This window comes from Poecilia formosa, unplaced genomic scaffold (assembly GCF_000485575.1).
Source record: "Poecilia formosa unplaced genomic scaffold, Poecilia_formosa-5.1.2 Scaffold78, whole genome shotgun sequence".
Lineage (NCBI taxonomy): Eukaryota > Metazoa > Chordata > Actinopteri > Cyprinodontiformes > Poeciliidae > Poecilia > Poecilia formosa.
Genome location: NW_006800017.1, coordinates 1,081,206 through 1,100,757, shown reverse-complemented (window position 1 = coordinate 1,100,757; position 19,552 = coordinate 1,081,206). Strand labels below are relative to the sequence as shown.

At 37.5% G+C, this 19,552-nt stretch overlaps 3 protein-coding genes across 3 annotated transcripts; all 3 read right to left on the bottom strand.

The window, feature by feature from the left end:
- Positions 1–1,022: 1,022 nt before the first annotated feature.
- Positions 1,023–3,040, bottom strand: cenpx (centromere protein X). The gene is made up of 5 exons (XM_007556347.2): positions 2,954–3,040; positions 2,290–2,341; positions 2,151–2,204; positions 1,980–2,068; positions 1,023–1,157 (listed from the first exon to the last, which is right to left on the bottom strand). Exons 1-5 carry the CDS (start codon positions 2,987–2,989, stop codon positions 1,143–1,145), a joined length of 246 nt encoding a protein of 81 aa, XP_007556409.1. The 5' UTR covers positions 2,990–3,040; the 3' UTR covers positions 1,023–1,142.
- Positions 3,041–3,510: 470 nt separating this feature from the next.
- LOC103140965 (heterogeneous nuclear ribonucleoproteins A2/B1-like) lies at positions 3,511–4,262 on the bottom strand. The gene is made up of 3 exons (XM_016673498.1): positions 4,155–4,262; positions 3,883–4,026; positions 3,511–3,797 (listed from the first exon to the last, which is right to left on the bottom strand). Exons 1-3 carry the CDS (start codon positions 4,260–4,262, stop codon positions 3,663–3,665), a joined length of 387 nt encoding a protein of 128 aa, XP_016528984.1. The 3' UTR covers positions 3,511–3,662.
- A 5,296-nt stretch (positions 4,263–9,558) lies between these two features.
- Positions 9,559–18,616, bottom strand: tmc6a (transmembrane channel-like 6a). The gene is made up of 20 exons (XM_007556345.2): positions 18,203–18,616; positions 17,756–17,880; positions 17,551–17,682; positions 17,323–17,472; positions 17,071–17,221; positions 16,204–16,291; positions 15,862–16,113; positions 15,613–15,770; positions 15,382–15,526; positions 13,885–14,028; positions 13,305–13,459; positions 12,329–12,419; positions 12,043–12,140; positions 11,850–11,945; positions 11,696–11,771; positions 11,466–11,599; positions 10,581–10,757; positions 10,405–10,483; positions 9,906–9,988; positions 9,559–9,792 (listed from the first exon to the last, which is right to left on the bottom strand). Exons 1-20 carry the CDS (start codon positions 18,256–18,258, stop codon positions 9,783–9,785), a joined length of 2,400 nt encoding a protein of 799 aa, XP_007556407.1. The 5' UTR covers positions 18,259–18,616; the 3' UTR covers positions 9,559–9,782.
- Between the last annotated feature and the right edge of the window lie 936 nt (positions 18,617–19,552).

Below are 19,552 nucleotides of genomic sequence, written 5' to 3'. Positions count from 1 at the left end.
TGCAAAGGTATTATTACGCCAAAGAATTAAAATGGTTATTTTTACCAATCAAAAATGAGGCATCTTCCCTAATAAACCTTCGACTAGTACTCTAAAAACGTCACATCACTCAACCCAAACCCGACTCTTTCCGATTGTCTTCTCCGGAGATCACACCAGGGAAACACAAATCCAGCCTTCCAAATTATAAATGGTTCTGGGTCAAACTCCAGGACGCTCGTCCTTGAACACCTATCCAAGCCTGGATTCTTGACTTTCACTTAAGTTGCTTCCAGCTGCATGCGAGTGCAGTGAGTCACCCAAGAGGCACACAAATAAACAGAGTGAGGTGTTGTACAGCTATGCTGACTCACAGTAAAGACACTTTGGTCAAACACACCGCTGGTGGAAAAACATAAGAGCCACTTGGGTTTGAAAAACCCCACATTAGCCTCTCTCCGGTAGGCCCAGCTTCCCCTCCCACCCACCTTCTCTCTGCTGTGATGAAAGCGGAGAGCACCTCTACTACTCGCCTGTTTTGTTTATTTACCTTCAGAATTACACCCTGCTCCTCTTGGACCATGTTCCGATGTGTTTTGTTATGTTTCCTTTCAAACAGAATCTCTATGCGTGTGGTCTTCGGCCGTGTTTGGCTAACACATGCGCGCACACACACACGCACACACACTCCCATTCAACTTTCCTCCCTGTGCCAGAGGTCCCCTTTGCCCTTCCCCCTACCTCTAACCAAACATCGCAGGACAGCAAAAGGGAACTTCAAAGTGGCCAGAGGGGGTACTCCTTTTTTCCTGGCACTTGTCATCATCTAAGGGACTGGCTGCTCCCCTTATTACTCTAATTGCTTCCAACTGCTCCTGGAGGCTTTGATGAAGGGCGCCATGGAGCATGCTGGAAGCACCTGTTGTTCCATAGATGAGCACAGGTGGCCCTTATTGGTGGAAGTGGGGTTACGTTTGGACAACACTGTGGGGTTTTTAACTTTAAATCTGAAAAATGTACATATATAAACACATGACAGGAAAATCAATGTGACCTCAGATTTAATTTGGAAGGTAATTTTACTGAACAAGAAAAAAAAAATCTCAAAAACAAAAGCTTGTAGCAACTTGTTAGCTGCCCTCTGGCTCCATCTTGTGGTTCAACTAAAAATCCAGAAGCTGCAAAAGGAAACAAGATGAAAAACTGCAAGTTAAAAACAAAACTTTTATTCAAAAAATACACATAAGAGAAATTGGATGAATTTGTTTTAACTTGATTCCAGCTACATTTACATGACACCTCCATTTCATTTTAGTTAAAGGGGCAGTATTATGTAAAACTGACTTTTTGGAGCTCCACATGATGTTATGATGTTATTCTTTCATCAAAAACATAGCTGGAGTGTTGGCTTGATTTTTTCATGGATGTTTGAGAAATCTTTTAATCTCCCATGGCAACCATTAAGCTGTGCAAAACACCTGGGTGGGCCTAGTGCCGCTCTGGGGCATTGCTCCTCCCCGGAGTTGCAGTTTCCAGTATCAGTGCAACGCTGGAAAAAAAAAACCTATTAAGGGGTTAATAGAGGAGTGATGTTGTGATGACTTTCTGAATGTGGAGTTTCATAAAGAGAAGTATTTTTTTAAAGAAAAAGAGGCCCAATTTCAAGGTATTAAATTACAAAGTAAAATTGTATATTTAATTTTCATAACAGAAGTTAACATATTCAATTGTTTATACAATAAAATGTCACTTTATGCCTGAAAAACACACAACACTGCCCCTTTAAATCTTAACCAAAATCACAATCTGATCCATCCTATAAAATGGATCAGATAGGAAAATATACTTGTTTATGACTAAACCAGTTCTTATTTAAAAGCTGAAAAGTTGAATAAGATTTTGTGCAATTGCTATGTGCATAGCCATTGCAACTTATTTGGCATGTATATTTTGTATGCATGCCAAATCACAAAAAGTCCTGAATCTGTTGAGCAACTTACCAGCTGAGGCAGGATCTTTTCAAAATGCTCAATCTCAATTCGGTTGCAATCCTCAGCTTCAGCTTGTTTCAGCGATCTCAAAGCGGCCTCTGGCAAAGACCAAACAAAGAATTTTATTGCTGTGCAACTTGAGTACAGTAACTCATGTAATCTAGACACTGAAATCATCACCTTGCACAAACACTTTCAGCATTTCTCTCATGAGTAGCGTAGCATCACTGCCTACTATAACACAAAGATTTATTCAGTTTTGTCACCAAATTACAAATAATAATAATACAAAAAAATAGAACATTGTTCTGAAACTTACATCTGGTTTTGTCCTCTTTAAAGGAACTGCACAGGAGTTTGCTCACGGTTTCCTGTGAGATGTAAAAAGAACATATCATAGAGAAGGAGAGCACAAATAAATCTCACTAAATTAGAATATTAGTGAAAACTTCAACAAGTAATTCAATAAGTTTAACTGTGCACTACATACATGAATGAGATGCCAATTGTTTGGTTTTTGTTTCCTGTTAATTTTCATTTAGTGATACGACTTGTAATTCATGACATTTGCGTATTTGAGTAGATATACATCTTAGGCTAAATAACACTAAAGCATCATTTCATTTGAAAGCTTAATTGTTTTACTTGCTTCTCTGTACTAAACAGACTTACCTTTTAAAAATTACATTCTGTTAAGCACCATGGGGATTTCCAGATGTTGTCAAGCCAAGCACAGAATAATTAGAACTTTATTAAATGCTTAAGAAACGAATTTCAATTCGGCGAATGTCTGGACAATTTGTCATTTGTTTGGTCTAAAGTTAAACAACAATAAGTGCTTTCGTAGTTAGGTCTGCTAAAGGTGGAAGAGCTTGTCGTAACGTAAGCATACAAGAAGGGTACAGCATAAGTTATTTTGAGTGTACTTAAAGCTGAAACAAATCGGTAAAAACTTGAAATTTGAGCGAAGTTCCCGCTCCTACCTTTTTGAAGCAGACTTCTTCCTCTTTCTCCGCCATGTTTTCACGCAGCCAGTGTTGACGCTGTGCACCGGATTGGCTGTTAATCTGTGACGTAACTCATTGCGTCCAAGGATAGTAGTTTAGTTTCCTGTTTATGAGATTAAGCGTTTGTTGCTAATATTTTTTTCTTATATTCAAACAGCTTTTGCTCTATAAATTGCTATTGTTGCATGACATATCAAAAATAAATTATTTACCTTGAGTAATTGTTCACAAAAATTCAGTTATTAGTTTTTAGTTCACTGACAATCGCTTTGATTGCAAAAAATAAAAACACAACAATATTTTCAGTTTAATTTATTTAATTAATATAAGAATTGTATATGTTAGAAACAAAAAAAGTGGCTCAAAATGCAGTTATTTTTCACAGCAGAGTTGTGTGATGATCTGATTTGTGTATTTACTAGGAGAAATCTGGCTTGTATAATTTGCAAAATATTCACACTTTATATTTTATTCATCTGTCATTGACAATGATATATTTAGACAAAATATTTCTCAAAAATACACAGGCATATCAAAGCAAAATGTGAGAAAGTTTTATGAAGAAAATGTGTCATGTCTCCATAACACATGGCAAATTAAGAAGAGTTTAGATGTTATTTTCAGAGCATTCCTCATTCTTAAAGCCTGCTTTTCAAGTCTTCCCGATTCCTGATTTATCTCAACACTAATTGGTTTCTTTATTCTTATCATCTTCACCTAACCACTTAGGATCTTCCAGCCTGTAGCCCAGACCCTTTAGACTGCGAATTGAAGTTTTATTTTGCCCTAGGATGGGCACACTGTCTGGCTCGCCTTCAACCTACAAGACAGAATTTTATTAGCTGACATGGCAATGGATGAAAAATACACACTTTGCTCTCATATGGAAAACAAATTTTACTCACCTTTGGACTAACAACCCGTATTACTTTACATTCTTCTCCAAATATAAAGTGAGGACCAGCCCAGTCTGCTTGGTTTGCTTCATCTTCTTTGGAAAACCTCACATAGGCCAATTTGTCCTTTGAAGAACTGGAACTGTTCCTGATCTTGGATCAAATCAAAACACAAATGGCGATGTTAATATGGTTATACAATCACTTTTGCAGATAATTCAAGACAAAATTAAATAAAGGTATAAAATAACAGTAATTATAAAATGTGGGTTTGAATTTACCTTGCACATTGTGATGCAACCCCATTCTGTAAAATATGTAGCCAGATGGCTTTCACTTACATTGGGGTTCAGGCCTGTGATGAACAAGCCATGATCCTGTTCAGTCATGGAAAAACAAATCAGCTTAAAGATTCCATTAATATTTAGCATGAGATTGCATAGCATGAGAAATTCTTTACCAAGGAATAGTATAAGGATAAACCAGCCATGTATTTCTTTGGAAGTTTTATGAAAATTCTTTTTGGTGCCATCCCAATATTATCTGGAATAAACATAATTCAGGACTCTTTATAATTTGTTCCAAAGAATAAAGCCAGGCTAAAAAAAACTCAGCAATATATATAACATAAAATCAAGAATAGAAGTTTTGCCCTTACCAGACGCCATTATCCAGATGCAGATGTGAGACAAACGTGATCCTGAAAATAAAAAAAATGATGTGCAACAAGTGGACGAAGCATCACTTATGCTCAAGTACAAAGAAATCTCCTCCTACTTTTAGTTTTCTTTTAATCTGAAGTTCAGAGGAAAAATGTGCTTAAACAAGTTAGTGTCACAAAACCTGTTAAGCAACCAGGATGAAAACTATAATCAAAGGCTTACTTTTTTACTTAAACAAACAGGGATACATTTTTATTTTTTTATTTTTTTTGTCACACGGCATCAGTTATTGGTATAAAGCAAATGAAAAAAATCTTCTCTGGAGGATATGTTAGATAAGTTTATGCAAACGTACTTTTTCAGAAAAATTCAATTTGAGATGATATAAAAAAACAGTCAAAACATGACTGACAGCTGTTATAGGTTTGTGCAACCAATTTTTGGCAATAGGCAAAAGCTTTTAGTCTTCTGAATTCAATATTATATAATAATTCACTGGCTTATGCAAACAGACAGAGGGGGATCTTTGACCAATATTTTTTGAACAATCCCTGTCTAGATGGTTAAGGGTTCGGTTCTGGCTCTAATCTTAGGCATCCCAAAGTGGCGGCCGGAGGGAAGAAGGTCAAACTTCCTATAAGGACAATTTTCAAGATTATTCTTCTCAGAACAATCTCTTTACTTGTTCTTTGGCCAAATCACAATTGGTGACTATTAGACTTGTTACAAAATACATACAATGCAAAACATGCTGTTGGATAACAATGGATGCAGAAGAATTCAGACTGGTATGGCATTTTAATCAAAGCTCACAAAGTATATCAGAACTTGCAACTTATTTTAGTTTTGATTTCCTTGACGGTTATGAGTGATGTTCTGCCCCGGCTTTTCAACTGATAACACTGTTCAACAATCAGCTTGCCTGACAGCATGGAGATGTCATCAAGCATGTTTTTGCAGTCAGTTTTGACGCTCTGCACTGTGATTGAATGTGAATCTGTGACGCAAATCATTGCATCGAAAGATACGAGTTTAGTAGTATTCTTTTGCATTTAAGCAACTTTTACTTAACAATTTGCTTTTGTTATTAAATTAAATTACATATCAAAATAAGAGCTTTGCCTAGAGTAATTGTTTATGGTCACATGACTTTTGTTGTCTTAGTAGTTTCACATTCTTGGGCCACAAATGAATATACCACATCAATACATTCAGTTTAGTTTATGAATGTTTATTGTTAGAAACAAAACAAGAAATGTGGTTCAAAAATACAGTTATTTTTTCAAATCAAAGTTGTTTGATAGTCTGAATTGACATTTAGTAGTACATAAGAGTTTGGCTTGTCTAATAAATACTATATATCCTCTTCTATCGTTGATTACAACATATATTTCAGCAAAATATTTCCCCATAAACAGGCATATCAAAGCAAAAGGAGAAGGATTTGTGAATTAAAAAGAAAATGTGTCATGTCTCCATAACATAATAGATCTGATGGCAGATTAGGAAGCATTTACAGTTTACTTTGACAACATACAACTTCTTAAAGTCTCTGTCTTAGGTCTTCTTAAAGATGATACATCTTAAAATTGGTTGGTTTCTTCATTCCCTTCTTCATCTAACCACTGAGGATCTTCCAGCATGTAGCCCAGACCCATTGGACGGCGAAGTGAAGGTTTAATTTGCACTGGTTTGGGCACACTGTCTGACTCGCCTTCGGCCTTCAAGACAAATTTGTGTATTAGCTGACAAGGTGATAGATGAAAAATGCACACTTTTTTCACATATGTAAAGCAAATTCCACCTCACCTTTGGACTGACGACCCGTCTTACTTTACATTCTGTCCCTCCTATAAAGTGAGGACCAGCCCAGTCTGCTTCGTTTGCTTCAGCTTCGGTGGAAAACCTCACATAGGCCAGTCTGTCCTTTGAAGAACCGGAACTATTCTTGATCTTGGATCAAATCAAAACACAAATGGTTATAGAATCATTTCCGTAGATGAACCTGGACAAAATGATAGAAAAAAGGTAAAAAAATAAATAAATAAAAAATGTGGGTTTGACTCCACCTTGCACATTGTGACACATCCAAAAGGTTTAAAATAGGCAGCCACATAACCTTCACTTATATTGGGATTCAGGTCTGTGATGAACAAGCCATGATCCTGTTAAATGACAGAAAAATAAAGAAAATTCAAGATCCCAATAATATTTAGCGTTAAAATGATCCATGTAGCATCAAAAACTGCTTACCAAATCATAGAACTGGGACAAGACAGGCCAGTATTTCTTCGGGACCGATATGAAAATTCTTTTTTTTGGTGCCCTCTCACTGGTATCTGAAATAAATAGAATTCGTCATCCTTTTTTATTTAATTTTTTTCCAAGAAAAAAATTTCAGGCAGGAAAAAAAAAAAAAAAACATAAAAAACTACATAAATAAGAAGTTAAAATAATAAATGTGAGTTTTTCCCCTACCAGACGCCATTATCCAGATGCAGATGTGAGACAAATGTGGTCGTGGAAAGAAAACTTATGTCCAACAAGTGGATGACGCATCATTTATACTCAAGTACGAGGAACTCTCCTCCTACTTTTAGTTTTGTTTTAATCTGAAGTTCAAAGGAAATGTGCTTTTAAGCAGATCAATGTCACAAAACCTGTTAAACAGCCAGGTAAAAACCTTAAACACGGCATTACTAGTGTTGAGTGAAAAGCGATAAACATATTTTTTTGTCGCACGACATCTGATGTGGTGTACAGGAAATGGAAAATAAAATTCCATGGAGGATATGTAAGTTTATTTGCCTTTAAGTTTTCAGTGAAATTCAGTTTGAGATTGTATAAAAACAGTCAAAACATGACTGAGTTAATTTTGCTAACATGAGAGCAGTGGTTGAGAAAGTACTCAAAAAATTTACTTAAGTAAATGTACAAATACACAGACAAAAATGTACTCAAGTAAAAGTAAAAGTATCACATTAACATTTTACTTAAGTAAAAGTAAAAAAGTACTGGCTTTTAAAAATACTTAAGTATTAGAAGCAAAAGTACTTGCTGAATGCATAACCTAATCGCTAATATCATTAAGTGAACCGATCGTATTTAATTTTAATACATCAGGAATGTGCCATTTTAATTAACAATGCCACAGATAAACCATGTTTTTATTGCGCTTACTCTCTGTAACATAGTTTAGACTTAGGATTCTATGCATCATAATTTCAGGGATGGAAATATCTTGTCTCCTGTCCTAACATAGCATGAACTTCACTTTTTGTTGCCACTAGTGGCATTTATTTTGAAAGAAATCCAACTGAAAGGATAGGCAGGGGAGGACATGAAACCAACGAGCCACGTAGCAGAGTTGTAGTCTAGACCACCGAACCCGAGACCCAATCAAGACCAAGACCAGCACCCCGCGCTACATGACACAATAAAATTAAGTGCACCTATCAAAATTGCTTCTCAAATTGATCTTAAAGATCCACATTCCCATAAAAACACCTAGATATTAAATACTTAGAGCTGAAATAAATTGAACCAGTATCAATTCAAATTCTTCTTCATTCTGTTTTGCTTTCACCTCTGTGCCACAATCTGCAGTGGTCTCATGCCATCCCTAAAAAAAATAATGCCCTGGGCGGTTGCCCATATTGCCAATGTCAGAAAGCACAACTGTCTGGACTATTAAACTGCACCATTAAACATAGCAATTAACGGTAAGCAACGCTCAACTATGTACACTGTCCAAGGCGCAATAAGCAAGAAGTAACCAAGCAGAAGGAGCACCGTGACTGTTCTCATCCTCCCTCCTGCTGCAACGTCTGCCACCATGACAGGAGACAAAAGCAAAGAGCAAAGTATCCATTATTATACCTACTTAAGTAAAGTACGGATACACGAAAAATGTACTTAAGTACAGCAACAAAGTACTTGCACTTCGTTACTTCCCACCACTTCATGAGAGCATTTAGTTTTCTGCACTAAATATTCCACAACATTTCACAGGTTTAAGCGAACAGAGAGGGATAACAACAGTACAAGCACATCTATTCTATGAATTTTGGCATGTTTGATGAAAACAATGATCACAAATGAGGGGGCATCATTAAGGGCCGACCACCTGTCCAGGATGTGCACTAAACTCTTGCCCAAAGGCACTTGAGATGACGCCGAAGGCATGTTATGGGGAGTTGCTACCAACCCCTTATCTGAAGTAGATCTCATATCTCGGCAAGATTGTAGAAAAACAAAACAATCCTGAGACTGGTGCAAAGTAACAGCCAGACAGATTTTCTCCTCCCCAATTTAACAGACGTCAGCATTTTAAAATAACTCACAGAGATAGGATTGTTTCTACTTAATAGTAACTTGAGATCTCACTACAAAATAATAAATCCCAATTATCCCTTTAAGTTAATTTGAGAGAAGTTTTTGTAGTGCAAATGAATGTGTTGGGTACTATATAAATTAGATATATGCGAAACATTTTTGTTGCCACTGTCCGTGTGTTTTGCAGACGTTTAGTAAAAGGTTTTCAACACCCACTTCTCTCTTCCAAAGCCTTCCAGTCATTCCGGATTTCTATCAGACACTTGAAGCTCTATTTAGTTCTCTTCTACGCATTTTGTTTTGGCATTGATCAGCAATGATAAAGAAACTCTCAGTAAAAATGTGTTGTTCTTTTGAAGATAAATGACTCGTATCAAGAAAAAGGCCATCAATTATTTGACAGTGCATGTTTTAAAAGTGTTGCACAATTTACTCTCTTGTTCTTTGCCCAAATTACAATCCGTAATATTTATAGCTGTGTTGTAGCCAAGAGGTTGACATTTATTGAGTGACTGGGTCTGTGATGTTTGTTTTTTTTCATGGAAAATAATGAAGTGATGCCAATATATGATTCGCTGCAGAAACCTGCAAATACCATCTCTGGAATATTTCTACAAAGACAACGTCGCAGCTCAGAGAATTACTCGTGGACTATTGTGTAAAGCCCCATGACACATGTGGAGAAACATAAAATGCGGTCAAATTTTATTTTTGCTTTATACAAACACAAATAAACTTTAAAGTGAATCTAAAAGTACATGGTATACAAAGCATTTTATTTGCGTTAGACAATGAATGCAGAAGAGTTTTCTATTTTTTCTTTGGCATCTATGAGTGAAGTTCTGTGTCCAGGCATCTCAGCACTGATGAGAACACCGTTTAACGACCAGCTTGCATGACAAGGCGGAGACATCATCTTCCTCTGAAAAGAAAACAAGTTCCAAATGCATGATAGTTCTCAATGCAATTTGCTATTCCTGATAGGCTCTGCAATTACCAAAACAAGTTTCCAAAAAGGAAGTGAACCCAGCTTACCTGTGTCTGTGACTAGAATTTGGAGTATTTTCTTCGTACAAATACTGCAGTTGGGTGATGAGGAATTTTTTATCTTTACCTTCCTGAATACAGAGGAAAACAACATTTAGGTCAGATCACAGTTTACTGGTGTCTTGCTTTTTCACAAACTAAAGGCTCCAAGTGTTGGACTTAAATAGACCTAGGAATTCAATTCTAAAATCTATAGTTGAACATTGTTTGGTTTAGTTTTTTTTTTACAAGCCATGCAATAGAAGACTCAAAGAGTTTGCATAGTTTCAATCTAGACTCCAGTCCAAAGCAAGGTTTTACTTACATCGTCAATTTGCTTCCAATAAATCCCTTTCTTGAGATTTATGTCAACACAAAATAGCTCATAATTGTAAAGTGAAAGGAAGATGTATTGTTTTCATGATATACCGTTTTGTTTTATTTTTCCCGGACGCCAACATGCTGGTCAGGTTTTACTTACTCTAGACCAAAGTAGGGTTTCACTTACATCGTCAATTTGCTTTTCTAACCGTCTGATGATTCTCCTTTGGCCATCTACCACCTGAATACGGAAATATATTACCAGTCTGAAAACGGGAGAAAAGTATGAAAACATTAGACCACATCAGGTTGGTTGTGGTTATGGTTACATAAGCTAGGTTAGTTATAACTACGAGTACCTACAGAAATACACCAGAGGGCAGGAACAAGAAGAGTGGGTTATCTGTGAAAGCATTGTATGCTCGAATGAGCCAAGACAGAATCTGGTGATGGTCCTTCATCCTGTCGGCCCACAGCTTCACAGACTCCAACATATTGGTTAGGTTCCTAAAAGGGCCGCATTCTGATGATGGTTTGATTCTGTAAAGGACAGAGATTCTGGGAGATTATGGTCAAGACACATGAAATACAATATTGACTTCTGAAAAGCTAATTAATAATGGTTTTAAAAATGAATAAAGCATGTTTTTTTTATTCCTTCCACAAACTTTCAGTTTTGGACACCTCGTTATTTTCCTTTTTACGTTATGCTCGTCAATCTCTGGTTTAGCTCAGTTTGGTTCCAATATAGTTTTCATGTTTTAATTCAGGTTTAAGATGGTCTTAAGTCCTTGAAAGGTTTTATTGGGCCTTATTCGAATGTTTAAATAAATGGTTCCATGTTTTTTTGGATCAGACTTGAATTAGCCTAAGTGGAGATGTTTTGATACAAGTCTTTTTCAAAGTCTCATGAAGTATGGATAATCATTAGAGCCTAATTTGTTGAGTAAATCAGCCTATCGATTGACTAATTGATAATAAATATTCTTCCATTCCTATATCTGCATCGCAAAGAACAAAAACCTACTTCCACTGACTAAAACTACTCTTTTCCTGGTGTTAAAGTTATTACTTATATCTCTAATCAAATATGTACATGTAAATACAATTCATTTTTTAATCCAAGTAAAATAACGGCATTAAATCTTAAGAATAATCACGGGTCCCCTCTTGGTTTTTATGCCACAGTGATGTAAAATGGCTGAATTGTCTATGAGCAACATATTCAAGAAGTAACACGTCACTCACATCCAAACTGTATACGCAACAAAAACAGCAGCACCAAGAAACGAGGGGAAGAACAAGAGAGCAATGAATACTGTTGTCATACGAGTTGCCCTCCAGGGCTTTTTGGATGCCTGACAGTTGAGCAGTAGGCTGTTCTGTGGAGATGAAAACAGACAGATAAGAGAAAGAATGTGATCTTAATATTTATGCGTGCTCTATGGTAATGTCTCAATGGCGCGTGCTTTGCCAACCTTCTTCATGTAAAACAGCACAAACAGTTTCGCAATTTGGACAGCAGGGAGGAGAGGAGCAAACAACACCCCAAGCCTGGAGGCAGAAAATGGGGAAATCAGTCCAAGGCCGCTCCGTTAATGACCTGATCAATTTCAAATGCGTTACAGTCACCAAGTCAGCGTTTGTCCATATACGAGCTCCAGAACATTTCGAGCGATGTCAAACACAGGCTTTCTGTTCTTTCTTAATATTTTTTGGGAGAAAATCCTGGAGGGTAGATGGCATGTTGTGAGCCGAAAGTCATTTCCTCCGGGTAAAAAAAACATTGCAATGTGCTTACATGACTGATGAAGCTCAGATTTACCTCCATACGAACTCGCCTAGAAAAGTGTAAAGCACTGTAAAGATGAAGTCCATCAGGAGCAGGCGATAAAGTTCCTGCCCCACAAAATTCTCCCAGCACTACGCAGACACAGAAAAAGAAAATAAATCAGTTTTTTTAAGAAGTTAAAAAAACAAAAAACAGCACGAGTGTCAATGAGATCACCTGTTAATGTGATGAAAGAACCACATATTTTTTTACGATACAATTGTGTGGTTTCACATTAGTAATTAGCGTTGACAGGTTTAAGAATGGGGAAGCTAATAACCTTTGAAACTTGAGGGTCTTGTTCCACAGCAATTTTTCCAAGCCAGTGGTAACACAGCACACCGATAATGCTGATCTTCAGCAGCAGGTTCCTGAGAGTTCAAGACGGAAACAACATTTCCATTTAACAAGGTTCCTGGCATCTGTGACCAAAATAAAACAACATTGCACATCCTTTTGCAGTAAGAATGGATTTATTATTCGGTGCAAGATTACAGTTAAAATTTACGTGAAGGTATTTGCTCAGGTACTTTTTCAGACTGTCGTCTTAAAATAACAGTCTGCAGAAGAAAGTAATAGTACAATGGAAGGAAAATGATACATTGTTTCTAAAATGTTAATACATTTTAAAAAGAAAGAAAAAGAAAACACTAAAGCTACAACTCACATTAGTGAGAATGCAAGTTGCAGCTCGCATTCTCACTAAGACCAGGAAGATAGTGGTGAAGATTTTACCACCAGGGTGATGTGCTCCGACTTCCTGTAGCTCAGAAAACAGATTTTGAAGCACTGTTTTTAGTTTATAAATCACTGAATGGTTTACCACCAAAATACATTAGAGGTCTGCTGTTGTATCAACCTTCCAGACCTCTCAGTTCTTCTGGTTCTGCATCCCCCGAACCAGAACGAAGCATGGAGAAACAGCATTCAGCTTCTATGCACCACAAATCTGGAACAAACTTCCAGAAAACTGCAAAGCAGCTGAAACACAGAGTTCCTTTAAATCAAGACTAAAATCTCACCCGTTTAGAAATGTTTTTGGACCACAACAAATGAAGAATTGACCAATGTATACGACTTGTATTGATTTTGATATCGATTTGCACTTGTCAAAATGTAATATGCATCACTGGTTTCTGTGTTGACTGCATGCCATTTTATGACTTTTATTTTTTTGTGTTTTTATGACGTAAAGCACTTTCAGCTGCCTTGTTGCAATACAAATAAGCTTGACTTGGTTAAATACCGCCTCTCACCTGAAGATGGAGACATAAACACGCGTGCTGGGCGAGTTATGCTTCTCGATCCAAGCACAGAAGTTGAAGATGCCAGGCAGCAGCAGGTTGAAGCCAGACACCACCGCAGCCATGAACAGCAAATCAAGATTCTGATGCATTTTACTGATGGCCTTCTGTAGAAGAAGAAGAAGAATTCACAGTAAGGAGCATAAAGTTCAGAGCAACTTGTGATGGGGACAAAACAAGGATACATAAAAATTCAACTTTTATTTCCGACTAGCCCTTTTATTGTCCATCTAAGTTCCCATTTAATGATGCACTGAAACATTGCAAAGAGTTCTTAGAAGAGAGCTACATATGCATTTATAAAAGTGTCTTGAATGCAATAAATGTCACATGAGAAATTAGTACCCTGCATTCGATGGCAAAAATCAATGGTGTTAAAATGAACTTCTGATAAAAACGCATTGCAGAAAAGAAAAGCAGAACTAAATCAATGTGACAGGAAGTCTTCTGTTTATGCCTCAGTGGTTGAGGAGACTCAAGGGAGTTCTCATGTAGACTTGCAATCTGTCACGTCTCTGACTTTTCCTCTAACCTTTGAAAGTAAGTAGACACCCAAGGCACTGAAGAAGATGCTCGCCAGGCAAATGAACCATGCTGCCACATGCACAAGGAAGTTGCGGAACCGCTGCATGAGAGTCCTTTCCTCTTCTCCACTGGTCAGCTCAGAAAGCTGCTCCTGTTGGAAAAGCAGTCTGCTTGAGGTGGCGCCGATAATGATTAAATGTTAACCACCGTCATCAGTGGTGTTTAACAGTTTTACTCACACACATAGACATGAGAAAAAGGATCTTTACATTAGTGTCGGTATCGGCAAAGAGGAAATAAAATACTACACCCCAACTGTATCTACTGCAGGACTCAAGAGGGAAAATAATTTAATGAATTGAGCAGTACAGGGGACACTACCGCTTTCGAAACAGAAGCTTCAGTATTCAGTTGGTCTGGAGAGAGCTGGTGTGTGATGACACGATGCCAAGAAAGACATCGGCAACACCTGTAAGACCTTAGAGAAATGATTGTTGCTGCATGTTGATATGATAAGAATTATAACTTAAAGTCAGAGTGATCACTAATGGGAAGAAAACACTAAAGTTGGCGTTCATTTCAGAAGTGGGTGTCCTGGCACATTTACCTTGATGTCAATTTAAAAAAAAAAAAAAGAAAAAAAAAAAAGGAAGCTACATCTTTTACTTTCCATATTTTTAGGTGGTATGGTAGAGACGGAAATATTTTTGTTTGCAAATGAAGTTTTCAAAGTTGCAAATTGGGCCACAAGATCCTTACCAGTGACAAAAGAGACTAAATTTGAGATGTTTGGTCATAGTACGCAGTACGGAAAAACTCAAAAAACATATTAGCCCAAACACATTTTACAGCCGTGTGGAGGAGGAATTATTTGAGCTTGTTTTGTAGCTACGTGACTGAAACTTTGTGAACTTTGCTGTGCATTGCCTTGCAGAATTTATTCACATTTCGTCACATTGCCACTGTAGACTCAAATGCATTTTGTTTGAATCTTCTGAGTCAAAGTAGTGGATAAAGGCTAAGTGAAAGGAAATGGGTGCATGCTCCCCGTTTTCAACAGCTGACACGGCTGTCATGTGAAAGCAGGAAACCTTCTGTCCAATCAAAGTCCAGACCACAACCTTGTTTAAAATGCAGTAAATGTTGCAAGGATAAGATAAACTCCTTTGCAAAGATTAATAAAGTTATACAGAAAATGACAACTCAAACTTAACTCTTCTAAATTTGATTCTTGTGCTGTGTACTTCCCATGACTGCATCCAGCGTTATGCAAACCTTAGGGCAAAATCATTCTCAAACAAGATGCTGACCACATTTATCTCACATAAAACACTATGCTGCAAAAGATCAAGACAAAACCAGAGGTGTGAAAACAAATGCGTGAGAAATTTCCTGTGTTAGAATTAGTTCCATTGAATTAACCCAATAGTTTTAGCAATAAAACAAGCCAAGACTGCGAGTATAAATTTGTTGTGACAAAGGTATGAATAAAATGGTTGCATACTTTGAGCTGAGTGCTGATCTTTTCAGACTGAAGTCTGATGGAAGGCTTTTTGGTGACCTTAAAGTCCCAGGAGCAGAAAACGTTTTCTGACAGATTCCCATCAGACTTGAACACCTGAAAACTTTTCCCAAATGACTTGGACATGCTGCAAGGAGAAAAATGACCTTTAGATACCTGCAACTGATGGGAAAACAAAGGCAAAATATGTTAAAGTGAATATTGTATACCAACCTGTACACCAGAATAATGCAGATAGTAAAGAAGGATATTGTGGTGGTAAAAACATAGGCAGTTGGTATGCAGTAAGGTACCATAGATGTTATGCTCGTAGCTTTAATCGTGATGTTTGAGTAGTAACCATAAAACATCAAGCTCTGAGAAAGGTAACCCTGTCAAAAATGAAACATTGAGACAAGCTCCAGATCAAATTTGTTAAATAGGAACTACAGAAACAAATAAAGTTTAGTACAACCAACTCACTATGCCCGTCAAAAGTTCAATCCAAGAGAAAGACGTGCGATGGGAGTCAGGCGGGGGGTGGATGGCTTGAGGAAGAACCAGAAACAAGAAGGTAATAATGAAGAAAAGCAGGTTAATGAACAGGAGCGTTCGGAGAAAAGTGAAGTAGGAGAGGACTCCGGTTCCATAACGTCCGCTCAGTTTTTTCATGGACGAGTTCCACAACTTGAGGGAGGTGGAAAATCGGGGGGTATATCTGCAATGGCGCCACATCTTGAAGGAAGCAAACAAACCACATGCAAGTGGTCAATAGCCAATAAACAGTTCAAACCTTGTAGGAGCAGTAAATCTTTTTTAACCTACCCTTGAAAGGTACATGCATGGAAGATTATGGCAAGGGACGTTCCTGTTGATGACCGAATTCTTAGCTAACGGGCTAAAACAATGCTTCCTTGTGAAAAACAGATAAGTAGAAATGGGTTACTCCAAATATTGGCAAAAAGGACACAATTTTTGATTCAAACTCCAAAATTAGCGTGCTCAGACCTGGCATCAACAAGTGCGATAATAGTTTCATTAAACAGCAACTTTTCAAAATTAAATCCCATTCTAGAGGCCTAAAGAGTTTTCATTTTTGTTATGCGATTGGATTTCTGTCCGTCATCACGGACATGTCCATCATGAGATGGCCAGTGAGGGCATGTAAATAACAGAAATGATTTTATAACCTGGTGAGCACAGCGAATTTACTCAGCCACCAAAAGGAATGCAAAACCTACAAATACAAAAAAAAACAACAAAAAAAACAACTCCTCTCTCTCTCTGCTAAATAATATCCAATAATGAAAACAACCTTTACTTTAAAAAGAGCTTCCTTTTTAATTTAGAATTCTAGCCACTAAAACTATGAAACAATTAAAACCATTGATGACGATTCCACGGAAAAGCTCAATTATTGGAGGTTAGCTGATCACCTTGTTGTTTATATATCTTTTTACCAGGAGATTCCCAGGTAACAAGGGGAGTCATTTCAGAAAAGTTAACTCTTTCTTTTTTTTTTTTTTAGGAGATCCTTGGTACACTTTCATCCGCACTTCGCCTCATTAGTTAGCTCCAAATGTGATTTTTGGGAAGCTGTCCCAACGTTTAGGACAACGGTCAGACCCGGTTTAAAAACTGGCTGATTGGATTGCTCAGGATATTTGTGAATGGGATCTTTGTTCCATTTACCTGATTTCCATCTTGTCCGCCAGGCTGAGTGGCATCGCTCGCAGCTTACGCATGCCTTCACTCTCAGAGAGGCCTCGGAGATCTGACACCAGCTGCTCCTTATTGGTTTCAGCACACCACAAGCCTGAGCCAGCCAAATTATTTGCTTCGTCTGTGGATATCGTCAACATAGAAACAGTTTCAACTCGCCCCGAGAGTACGAGTGTTGCCTGTTTATGCTTTCAATTTGGTCAATTCATATCTTCCGCTTACCTTCAGTACTGATTTCCTCAAACTCTGGTGATGTGATATCAGCCTGGGTCGCTCTGGGGATGTGGAGGGAGTCACGGGACGAGGTCTGGTGCTTCGGTAGTGCACATGTTTGCCTGGCTCGTACAGCCATGCCTGTAGAACTATGTAACCCTGTGAAAGTAAGGAAAGAAACAGTAAATATCTCAGTTGTGTAGATTAAAAATTGTCAAAAAGTGGGCTTTATCTAACCAGTTTTGCGACTGGGCATGGAGGAGAGCATCTTCCTGGTAGCAGATGACCAGTTGTTTCTTTGCAAAGATCTCACTTGGTATCCATTAGATGATTCTTTGCTGCTGCTGCTGCTGCTTGTTGACTCGCTGTCTGAAAAACATAGTTTATTTCATTGGCATTTTAAGCAATATTCTGAGCTGAAAACTTTGGTTGGAGTAAATACCAGACGTGTCTGAGTTTTTTGTGAACATTTCCATCTGTATGTCTTCAGGATTCCCCTGGCCGTTACATGCTGGTTCTTTGAAGAGTTGGAAAGAGCCCCGACTGGGTCCACTTTCTCCAAGGTTTCTGCAAGCGAGTGGAAATAACACTGAATAAACATCTCACAATCTTTCAGCAAAGCTATTCTGGATAACTTTCAATAATAGATAGAGAGCTTTGATTTAACTGAACTAAATTATGTCATTAAATTAGCTTAATTCTTTGATGCTTCAATTCTGAACAGGAGAAAAGGCTTTAAATACTGCAAGATTTTAAAGAAACATTACCTCTTGCTTAATGTCTACTTAAATTTGAGTTATGATCTTTAATACTGTTTAACATTGAATATGTTCTTAAAAATATATATATATATATAAAAAATACACAATACATAAAAAAAAAAACTTACTGATAGTCATAATCCTCTTCACAAATGTCGACACTGACACTCCCACCGTTTGCCATGGCTGATGCTGATCACCGTTTGCAGTGTGAAACTTACACTGGCTTAGTCCACATCAACCACATATTGTTGCTGGAGGTAGTGGATTATCAGAAACACTGAAAATAGATCACCAAAGCTTACCAGTTCCTTCTTATGATGCAAAGCTGCGTAAGGAACAAGAAGGAGTAAAAGGTTCCGTTTCTTTCTATGATGTGCACAGAATTAACACCTCTCTGCAGCTTTTTAACATATCTGCCTGCGCATCAGTGTCTCACACCAATAAGTAATATGTCAAAAAAGAAAGAAGTGACTGAATAAACTAAAGAAATAAACTGGGCAAAGGGCAGAAAAAGTCACACTTCCTCTTTCTCTCTTACAGCTGCGGCTTATCTGCAATTAGTTGCATCTTTGACATATTCGGTGCAGAGGAAACTACAGAAAAACAAGTCAATAAGATAACATTGGTCACATTTTTAATTAGATTGAAGTCTCTTATATCTCTGCAGGTTTCTGTATGTCAAATTTGAAGAGATTGACATTTTGCTTTTGAAGTGGCACATTTGACTTTATGATTTTGATTATTTTTATTTTTTCTGGCATTAAACAAGTTTGTTTAAAGTTTGAACTTTACTCAGTAACCTATGCATAAACTGTTTGGGTCCTCCACTGCGACGTGTTCTGGGAGTGCTAATATTATTACTAATAATATTGATAACAGTATGCAAAAATTATGACTATTTTTTTAAATACAATCAAATACTTTATATCTTTGTTGGTTTGTTTTCCCTTGCATTCTGAAATTTCTTCGAATCTGCTGCATTGCCTTCATACCTGAGTGCACACTGCCATCCAGTGGTCAGAATCTAGAACTGCAACTTATTTTATCACGCCAAAAGGACAAAAGGGCACATGATCTCCAACAGTTATTAGGTGAGGTGAGGAGCAGGATGCACCCTGGTTGCCAGTAAATCGCAGGGCAACACAGAGACACGCAATCATACAAATAAACCATCGCGCACACATAATGGACAATTTAGAAAATCCACGCAGTCTGTTTTGCACCACCCAGGCAGAAAAGGCCTTAGGCTGGACTTCGCATCCTGAACCTTCTTGCTACAAAGTTCATGTGTACAATTATGACATGATATTAAATCATGCTATATTAGATTTTATGGGCAGCGCAGTTGTGGCACCCTTCTGTGTTCTTCACAGAGTAAGCAATGTTAAAAAAAAAAAAACATGACAACGCACCACAGGTGGTTGAAGAAGTTAAGGAAGCCAAAGGTCGATGCTAAAGCGCTATTGCACTATTTA

Bases quoted from the DNA above. Each gene is read 5' to 3' on its own strand.
- cenpx (XM_007556347.2), bottom strand. From the start codon at position 2,989: ATGGCGGAGAAAGAGGAAGAAGTCTGCTTCAAAAAG. The intron at 2,342-2,953 runs GTAGGAGCGGGA...TACATCTCACAG, and splicing joins AAGAAGTCTGCTTCAAAAAG to GAAACCGTGAGCAAACTCCT. The intron at 2,069-2,150 runs GTGATGATTTCA...GGTCTTTGCCAG, and splicing joins GCTGAAAGTGTTTGTGCAAG to AGGCCGCTTTGAGATCGCTG.
- LOC103140965 (XM_016673498.1), bottom strand. From the start codon at position 4,262: ATGACTGAACAGGATCATGGCTTGTTCATCACAGGCCTGAACCCCAAT. The intron at 4,027-4,154 runs GTAAATTCAAAC...ATTTGATCCAAG, and splicing joins GTTGCATCACAATGTGCAAG to ATCAGGAACAGTTCCAGTTC. The intron at 3,798-3,882 runs GTGAGTAAAATT...TCTGTCTTGTAG, and splicing joins TACGGGTTGTTAGTCCAAAG to GTTGAAGGCGAGCCAGACAG.
- tmc6a (XM_007556345.2), bottom strand. From the start codon at position 18,258: ATGGCAAACGGTGGGAGTGTCAGTGTCGACATTTGTGAAGAGGATTAT. The intron at 17,881-18,202 runs GTAAGTTTTTTT...ACTCGCTTGCAG, and splicing joins GAAGAGGATTATGACTATCA to AAACCTTGGAGAAAGTGGAC. The intron at 15,527-15,612 runs GTTGGTATACAA...TTCTCCTTGCAG, and splicing joins TGCATTATTCTGGTGTACAG to CATGTCCAAGTCATTTGGGA.